This window comes from Mytilus galloprovincialis, chromosome 6 (genome assembly GCF_965363235.1).
Source record: "Mytilus galloprovincialis chromosome 6, xbMytGall1.hap1.1, whole genome shotgun sequence".
Classification (NCBI taxonomy): Eukaryota; Metazoa; Mollusca; class Bivalvia; order Mytilida; family Mytilidae; genus Mytilus; species Mytilus galloprovincialis.
In genome coordinates, this window is record NC_134843.1 from 37,127,808 (window position 1) to 37,138,116 (window position 10,309).

General features: G+C 31.9%; 1 protein-coding gene across 1 annotated transcript in view; it reads right to left on the minus strand.

The window, feature by feature from the left end:
* Positions 1-701, minus strand: part of LOC143079499 (uncharacterized) — a 14,018-nt gene extending 13,317 nt beyond the window's left edge. The window contains exon 1 of the mRNA XM_076254863.1: positions 602-701. Coding sequence (XP_076110978.1) covers positions 602-668 — 67 coding nt within the window. The 5' untranslated portion in view covers positions 669-701. The remainder of the gene's footprint in view (positions 1-601) is intronic.
* Between the last annotated feature and the right edge of the window lie 9,608 nt (positions 702-10,309).

Consider the following 10,309-nt stretch of genomic DNA (forward strand, 5'->3'; position numbering starts at 1 on the left):
AAAAGAAGATGTGGTATGATTCCCAATGAGACAACTATCCACAAAAGACCAAAATGACACAGACATTAGCAACTATAGGTCACCGTACGGCCTTCAACAATGAGCAAAGCCCATACCGCATAGTCAGCTATAAAAGGCCCCGATAAGACAATGTAAAACAATTCAAACGAGAAAACTAACGGCCTCATTTATGTAAAAAAAAACACAAAAAAACAAAAAACAAAAAACAAAAAACAAACAAAATGAACAAAAATAAAATATGTAACACATAAACAAACGACAACCACTGAATTACATGCTCCTGACTTGGGACAGGCACATACATAAATAATGTGGCGGGGTTAAACATGTTAGCGGGATCCCAACCCTCCCCTAACCTGGGACAGTGGTATAACAGTACAACATAAGAACGAACTATAAAAATCAGTTGAAAAAGGCTTAACTCATCAGATGGACAAAAGTAACATTTTTTAATATATCCAATCGTAATACTAATCTAATGTACGACAAGTTGAAAAAATCATCCCTTTGGAACAAATCTTAACGTAAGTAGTTTTGTGCATACGAGCCTGAAACTTGTAAAACACTAAAATACACTTACCTTTACTTTTCGGTACAGCAGAGGAAACTAAATGTAAAAGGCAAAATATAAAAATGTATGTATACATTTTATTAACCAAATGCGAAACTATGGACAGGTTTCTGGGACTTTCACTTATATATTATTTCCTGAAGTTTCCCTTTCCGTACAACGTGTCAGAGGTCTTTAATAACATGCACGTTAAGGAAATGTATTAATTTCATGTTTCCTGTCCGTATTTAAAGAAAATGAAGAAAATAAATTAGGACACTATTTACTGTTGTCAGTTTAATAGACGTGGAATGAGATATTTTGACCTCTTAAAACACCATTAAGTGATTAGCCATGTTTTCTTTAACAGTTCAGAAATGTTTATTTTAAGACCGGACTTATTATGAAATAAGGGAAATTTGTGAATTTTATTTTATGGAAAACTATTTCAAATGTATTTGTTACGTTTTTTTATGTTTTTGTGATGAGAAATACAAATAGCTAGTTTATCATAAATGACGTCGTTTTCTGTATATAAATGTACAAATTTATACATACCAAGGTCATTGGAAAAGTTATTGATATTTCAGTGTGCTTCGGTTTTTTTATAACGCAAATTGGAATATTTCTTTTTTTTTTTCTGGCGAGAAACAAATGTCAAATATTTTTATTGGAAATGAAATGTATAGGAAAAGAACAGAACATTAAACTCTTTTAAAAATATATTTGAATAAACCTTTTTGCTTAGTTTCTTTTATTACATATTCTGACATCGTACTCGGACTTCTTTAAAACTGACTTTACTTTTCGTATAGCTGTGTGTTTGTTTATTCTACATTGACTAGAGGTATTGAATAGGGGCGAAAGATAAATCAAGAAAGGGACAATCAAACTCATAGATCGAAAATAAACTGACAACGCCATGGCTAAAAAAAAGACAAACAGACAAATAATAGTACACAAGACACGTCATAGAAAACTAAAGAATAAGCAACACGAACCCCGTCAAAAAGTGGGGGTGATCTCATGTGTTCCGGAAGGGTAAGCAGATCATGCTCTACATGTGGCACCCGTCGTGGTGTTCATGTCATTGAAAGAAAAGGTAAATAGTCTAATTGGGTAGGTGACATTTGTTGAAAGGGTGTTGAGATCTCACAAAACATGTTTAACCCCGTCGCATTTTTGCGCCTTACCAAGTCCCTTTGTTAGTCTTGTATGTTTTCAATTTTATTTTATATATCTATTTTGAAGTTTAGTCTTACATCCATTTTCACTGAACAAGTACACATTTTTGTTGAGGGGCCAGATGAATCCCGCATCCGGATCCGAGATTTTCCCGTTGTGTTGAGGACATATTGGTCGGGAACTTGACTTGACAGATTCCCCATTTTTATTCTCAGTTTTATTTCAAAATATTAAAGTAGCTGTGTAATCAAGATGTAAGTGTATATTATATGGAATTTAGGGGCATTATATGAAGCTTTGCTTTTTAATTCATAAACTTAAAAAAAATCATTTTTCTTTTGTCTACCAGAATTATCTTTTTTTGCTACAGAGAATTGTTACCTATTTGTGTATTATTGAAGACCGCAATTTGCATTCAAAATTATTTTCTGGTTTTCTTGTTTTATAGGTTGCTATCTTATTCCTATTTAGTTTTCATCTCTTATAATCATATTTTAATAAGACGAATAAAGGGATGCAATTCATTGACTTTTGACAATGAAGCCACAAACTTTGGCACTTAAAAAATATTATTGAATACAAAAAATGTTATAACAAAAAAGAGGTGCACATCTACATGTACATTTGTTTTCCGTGTTGGCAGGTTATTATGCACCTTGTCTGATAATGGTTCGTATTTGGCAGGTTATTATGCACCTTGTCCGATAATGGTTCTTATTTGGCAGGTTATAATGCATCTTGTCCGATAATGGTTCGTATTTGGCAGGTACTTATGCACCTTGTCCGATAATGGTTCGTATTTGGCAGGTTATTATGCACCTTGTCCGATAATGGTTCGTATTTGGCAGGTTATTATGCACCTTGTCCGATAATGGTTCGTATTTGGCAGGTTATTATGCACCTTGTCCGATAATGGTTCGTATTTGGCAGGTTGTTTTGCGCATTGCCCGATAATGGTCCGTAGTTGGCTGGTTGTCCCTATTAAACATTTGTTCTCTTCATTTTAATCGTCCTGAATATGTATGAAATATTTTCCACTGGACGATAAGAAACCAACAAGCAATCAATCTTCATTTTACTTTTTATATCCACATTCATTTAAGACATTTAAGTTTTTTTCTCTCAACATTTCACATTCAAGTTCCACTCAGATTATATAATACTATATATATGTTACAGGCATTTTCTAAATTTAGGCATTTTGTATAATGACTGAATTTTCAGGCAATTTATAAAATGCCTAACCTTGACAGGCATTATACAAAATGACTAAAAATACCTAGTCATTTTACAAAATGACTGAAATTTTGAAGCCAAATTCAACTAATTGCCTGTTCAGTTTCAGGCAATTTGTAGAACGAAGGTTATCATTGACAAAAGTGGACAAAAGAAAATATCTAATGGTTTGGTAAACTTAATTTATTTAAAAAAAAAACCAGCTGCGAAGGTTTATATGTCATATGATGTTTACTTTTTAGTAAAACTACATAAATTATGTACTCACTCTGGATTTCAGATACCAGTAGTGAATTTGTGATTATTTTGTCAAAATTGAAGAAGAACCAATTGTTCTGTCAATAGTAAGAAAATTACAATAGAATTTTAGAAATTCTGGATTCAAAACAGTAAATTAAAATGAACATATGAAGTAGAGACTTTTCTTATTCTTTTTAATTGAGGGATTGTTTCTTGTTTGCTTTCAGTTTCAAATATGTCATGCATATTTTAGACGTGAACAATATGTTTATAATTCATAAACCAGATTTTACGCCAAACAATTATGTATTTACAAAAGTTCAGGACAAATATTGTGTAACAGCTCTGACATTCAAACATTGAGGAATGATAAATAATTGTTGAGTTTATTTAAATTTAGTAAAATTTATTCTTGATTATATAAACTCTTCTTGCTTAATTCAGTAATAATTATCATAAATAAAACTGTTCTGGTGTTCAAAGCGTTCATTTGTTTTTATTTTTAATATTTCATTATTCAAAATGATTTCAGGCATTTTGCAAAATGCCTTTCAATTTTTTCATGCATTTTGTAAAATGCCTAGAAAAAATAGTCATTATGTATAATGACTGAATCTTGAAGGCAATTTAGATAATGCCTAAAATCTTCAGGCATTTTACAAAATGCCTAAATTTAGAAAATGCCTGTAACATATATATATATTTATAAACAGGATGTCGACGGTCGTAAAAGAGAAAACCTGCAAAATAAATGCTTGAAATAAATGTTGTTTCAGTGCTGTCTTTTGAAAATTTCAAATCTTGGATATCATGTTTGGACAACTTTCACACAGCAGACCATATCGTTCTAGGTCAAATTGGTGGTGAAAATGGTAAACCCAACATGATATCCAAGATTTGACATTTATTTGTTTAGTTTGTTTATAATTACATGTCATGAAATACAATTACAATTTAACAGCAACTAAAATGTATCCTTTTAATCTTGCTCAAACTTCGGACAGTATCTTCGTGAAGGGAAATTCAACCGGTTAGAGAATATATTGGTTTTAGCAATAATTTTGTAAATTTTTAAGTTTGAAAAATTGTAATTATATAAAAATTTCTACACCTTTCTTTAATTTGTTAATTGTAAGTTGACAGAGTAATAAAACACAAAGTTGATAAATTGTCATTTTTTAAAACAAAGTTGAAATGTGTTGGAGGCTACAGATCAAACAAGATATAAATTACTTCCGCATTGCACGTTCTAATTCGGGAAAATAGACACGCTTTGAAATTAAAAGTCTATATAAAGATGATCTTCATTAAATGACGAATACTATTTACAATGTTTCTTCCTCATTTATATTCCTGTCATTGTTTGAATATGAAAAATGTTGCACTTTAAAACCATGCGTAATATATTGCACCACACGTTGTATTATTATGGTGAAAGCATAAAAAAGATACTCTTAACAATAGCAATTCATTTCATGCTGAGCCAACATTAAACAGTACACTTTATTTTCTTTTAAGTGGCTATGAGATGTTATTTTTAATGCTTCCACGTCAATTAAACAGGACAGCACAATATATTTGGTGACGCATACTTACTAGTTATATTTGGTCGCACATTTATAACGTAATTTTCTTTAATGAATTAATATGTGGTCTACAAGTCTAAGTAGTTCAAGTACTGTATCACAATGTATCACTAGCGTATAAAAGGTTGCAATTAAGTTCGAATCCAACACGTGCACATGGCAGGTGTGTTCGACTTCAATCTTAAATAACTAGGATTTTCACTGTTCGAAAATGCAGCGGGTTAAAAATGTTTTGTGAATCTCAAATCTCCCCCTTTAACTCTAGTCAATATATATATAAAAAAAAACACACACACAGCAATACGCACAGTAAAACTCAGTTTAAAAGAAATCCGAACTCGATGTCCGAAATCGAATAGGTAAGAAAAGAAACTAAGCAAAATAACAATGATGTGAAATCATATACACGTAGGAACTTTTATATCTAATAGTTTTCATCGGTAAATGCACATGTTACTAGTATGTCAGTACCATTCCTCTTAATGAGTCTTATTCGAAAATGAATCTATGATACTGAGGGGCGTCCGTTTGGTTCTGTGGGATGTGTCACGTTCATTCGAAATGGGGACGTTCTCAGAGAGTTATATATCCGAGTTATAACAATCAAGAAACATTTTTAGCTTTTCAATTATAACGCGTGCGTCTGAGTTCTGAATATTCATCTCTCAGAGAACAAAGGCCATGACATGATATGTCCATTTAACATCGTCGGTACATAATAAATTCTACCTCAGATTGGGACTGATTTTTTTCTAGCAGAAACCTAAAAGGGATAAATGTATCAATTAGTTATCAAAGGTACCTGGATTATAATTAAATACGCCAGACGCGCATTTCGTCTACAGAAGACTCATCAGTGACGCTCAGATCAAAACACGTAAAAAGTCACACTTTGAACGAAATTTGTGTAGCGTGGACATAGGATCTCGAGAAGCACACACAGAGAAACATTTTGATAGTTCATCGAATGTTTAAATAGTATTGTGTTATATAATATTGTGAACATACATTTAAGTAAGACTTCGAGTGCGATGATCAATCTAAGGTGCATTGGTGTCAGGGGCAAAAGCTTAATGGTATAATCCGCTAAAAACGATGGTATGTATATAAAAAAAGAAGATGTGGTATGATTGCCAATGAGACAACTCTCCACAAAAGACCAAAACGACCCAAAAATTATCAATTTATTAAGGTCAACGTACGGTCTTCAACCATTAACAAAGAACACAACACATTGTAAGATATAAAAGGCACCGAAATGACATTTTAATCAAGAAAACTGACGTCCTAATTTGTGTACAAAATAATGACCGAAAACAAATACGTAACACAGCAATGCCTCAAAGCAATGTAATATAGCATGTTTAAATGCTATGTTGTATCGGTACTCACGGTGGTCCTAGTTAGAAAGTAAAATGATAGAATTTATTTCACGGCAGAACATGACATGAGATAACAAACACAGAAGGAGTTTCTAAATTAAATTTGGACGAATAAAATACTTTGACAGTTGTGTTTTTACGGTATACGTTTGTCCCCGTCGACTAAGCTTTATTTGGTTTAAGTCAATAAAGTCATTTACAGCGCGTTCAATCAAATGTTTGATTTCTAGATCTGTTACTGTGGATGTTTGTTTAAGATAACTCCTCCGGATGCATACACGGTTCTGAAAAAGTGCAGAAAAAGTTAAAATAAAATGATAACCTTGAATCAAAGCATGAACATAACAACAAACAAAACAAACAAACACACAAACAAATATTTGAATTGCCAATCACGGCGCCCAAAATGAGCAGAATAATTACAATATAATGTTCAAACCTAATGTAAAGAAAATTAAGAAAAGTTTAAACAAAGTACATAATATGATTGATTTTGATTTTATTGATTAATATAAAATATTAAAGCAAATGAAGTAAGCAATTTGTAATAATAAAAATATATAATATGATATGACCCATTGTCTGTTACTCTGGTCCCATTATTGGACAGCACACCTCATAGTATACTAATGATTTATTAAATGTAAAAGAAATAACTAATGTAAATGCATATTTGATCATACATATCATTCTATATCTTTATATACTTAGAGAAATCTAATTTAATATTGTATTCCTGTTTATATTTAAAACCTCTAATAATTGACAAATTATTATCAAAATGTTTTTATTTTCATTTCCCATTAGCCAAATAAAAAGAGATTTGTTATCAAGTTTTGAAATATTTTTATTTGAACTATATATTTTGCTTAGAACAACTGTAACAAATTGAACCATATACAAACACAAAATACTCAAGTAATTATAAAATGAAGTCCTAAAGTAGAAGAAAGCTTTAGAATGTTAATATATCCTTTTTTCATATAGGGATTTCATAATTCTTTTATTTAACAGTGCACAACCATTAAATAGAAGGTAACACTTTGTTCGGTCACCTTAACTACATTATTTTGTATTTATTCATTTTTTGTGTGCTTAATTCAGACATATAAATATCGGTTTTTAAACCACGATGTTTTTCAGTCTGTCACACCAAAAGTATGTAATTATATTATATTAAATCTCCTGCATACAGTTCCTATTAATGTGGACTAACATGCTTCTGACTATAAGAAAACAAGAAAAAGGTTTTAAAATATTTTATCATTTTTAAACTTCATCCTAACTTTGAAAAAAAATAATGTATTATATATAATTCAATAAGTTAAATTTAGGCTACCTTGTAACATATTTTCAAAAGGCATGTAAAAACGAATACAGTAAGTGGCATGGCCTTGATGATATGATATTATATTTAATTTAATTTAAATCAAAAGTATACACATTGTCGGATATAGAAACGAAGGTAAATCTTAAACATGTTAAATAGCTCTTAGTGTGCATAAATAAAGTGTTGTTTACATTTGTTTAAAGTGTGTGTGTATATATGTAGTAACTACTAGTACTTTAACACCCACTGTGCAATAAAGCCGAAAAAAGCTTTGCGTTTGGAAATACAATTAAAGTTAATAATGTTAAGGCTATATTTTTAAACATATTTTAGCGAAAGTGTCCATAGTTATGCAATATATATCAGATTTCTTTTTAAAACCTACTTGATGCAAAGCTATATTGCGTATCAAATCTCAAAGCTTATATAGTAACTGTATCATTGGTCCTAAGTCTTTACTATATTTTTACCTAACAACACAAAACAAAAATGTTTTAAAGTAATTAATGTTTGTAGTTAAAAGGTTTAGCTGGTATGCTTTGTTTATATAAATGGACTATTAAGCCTAGAAATACGTATCTGGTGCAGAAAAATGTGTACCGTTCATGTTCCTACTAACTCTGGGTCGACGCCTCTACTGGTGGACTGAAAGACCCCGAGGGCATCACCATCCCATTAGCCAGTACTTCGGTACTAGCATGAAAATACGAATTTTAAATTTAAAATTTGCTGTTGCAAAATTTTGGAAATTATCTAAAAAAAACAAGGAATATTCTCCCTCGTGCAAAACTCTGATTTATTCCTTTGATGACTATTCTTGCACGGCTTTGGCTTTACTTTTTGTCCTTTTTGGTTTATAGCTTTTCATTTTCTAATAAGCTTTGTATTTTCAAATTATTTTACCTAAGCATCACTGAAGAGACATTGATTGTCGAAATGCACATCTGGTACAGAAAAAAGGGTAACCGTTCGTGTTGCTGATGTTGTTAATACAGTTTGTTCAGGTGGTATAAATGTGTATTAAATGTACATAAAAGTAGTGAAAAAGTGCATGTATAAATTAATTTACATTCCCATTCACATTTAACAAAACTTAGTCCGATGATGACTGAACAGCGCTAATAAGATGGTAAAATATGTATGTCATTGTGTTAAGTAACTGGGGGCATCTCACCGTAAGTAATAATGATTTCAACAAGTTACTTTGTAATGGTGAGATCATTCAATGTATTAATAAATAGAGTATAAAATTGTAAATAAAAATGAGGAATATGCAAAGAGAAAACAACCCGACCATTGAGCAGACAACAGCCGAAGGCAACCAATAGGTATTCAACGCAGTGAGAAAATCCCACACCCGAATAATAAACATTAATGCTGATTTCAGTTATTTTTTTAACACAGGGTTGAAAAGAATTAGTATCAGTGTCAAAATTTAGTGCTAACCTACAGTGTTCGTAAACAAGCCATGTTACATATTTGTTTTTCTTTAATTTTTTTGTACATAAATTAGGCCTTTAGTTTCTCGTTTGGATTGTTTTACATTGTCATTTCGGGGCCTTTTATAGCTGACTATGCGGTATGTGCTTTGCTCATTGTTGAAGTCCATACGGTGACCTTTAGTTGCTATTTTCTGTGTCATTTTGGTCTCTCGTGGAGAGATGCCTCAATGGCAATCATACCACATCTTCTTTTGTATGTGTACATGCATGTTCCAAAAATGCCACATGCCCCATTAGTATTTTGTTTGTTACAAAAGATAAACCTACATGTTTCTTTAATGAATGAGATATGATTGTGAACTGTCAATTGCTATGTAGCTACATTCCAGCAGCATATGCATTTGGGGTTTATATCTCCCAGTTTATCCGTACGATATTCCAGGGCTTGGGTTTCCTGTCATTATTTCTATGATAGAGGACTGTTGCTCACAAGAAAGCTATTAAAAAACAGGTTCCAAGTGGTTGAAATCATTCCTCCGAAAATTTTGCAGAGTTGGTTGACGTAAAGGAATATCTATTAAACAGATAACGACGAGAAGTTACAATCCTAATTGCTCCAATTTCGTTCTCCTTTTCTCCGTTCTCCTTTTCTCCGAATGTGACCTACCGATTCAGACAGATCAGCGGGTTTGTACTTACATGAACACGATTGTTGGCCTATGTGGATCACGATCTGATTAACCTTCCGGAGCACATGAGATCAACCATGGATTTTGGTGGCGTTCGTGTTGCTCAATCTTTAGTTTTGAATGTTTTGTTTTGTATACTTTTGTTTGTCTATTGGTCGTTTCTTCTGGGCCAACGTCTGCTTACCATTCCGGAGCACCTGAGATCACCCCCAGTTTTTGGTGGGGTTCGTGTTGTTTATTCTTTAGTTTTCTATGTTGTGTCATGTGTACTATTGTTTGTCTGTCCTTTTCATTTTCAGCCATGGCGTTGTCAGTTTATTTTCGATTTATGAGTTTTACTGTCCCTCTGGTATCTGTCGTCCCTTTTTTACAGTCTGATCAGTTTGAATGTAACTGTTGTATTTATTGGCCTCTCTCCAATTAATGTTATATTTACTTGTAGCGTAAGTTCACCAAATGCTGGCGGCTAATGCTCAAAGAGTGTGGATACGGACATTCAATAGCTTGACTGATGCACAAGTTATGTTTCAATGAATATTGAATGTGTATTTATCTTTTTTTTTACCCTCGTTTGTATTGGTGGTATTAGGATTGTTACGTTCAAATATCATATGTTTGATACGTAATCTCTAATTACAAAGATTAAAA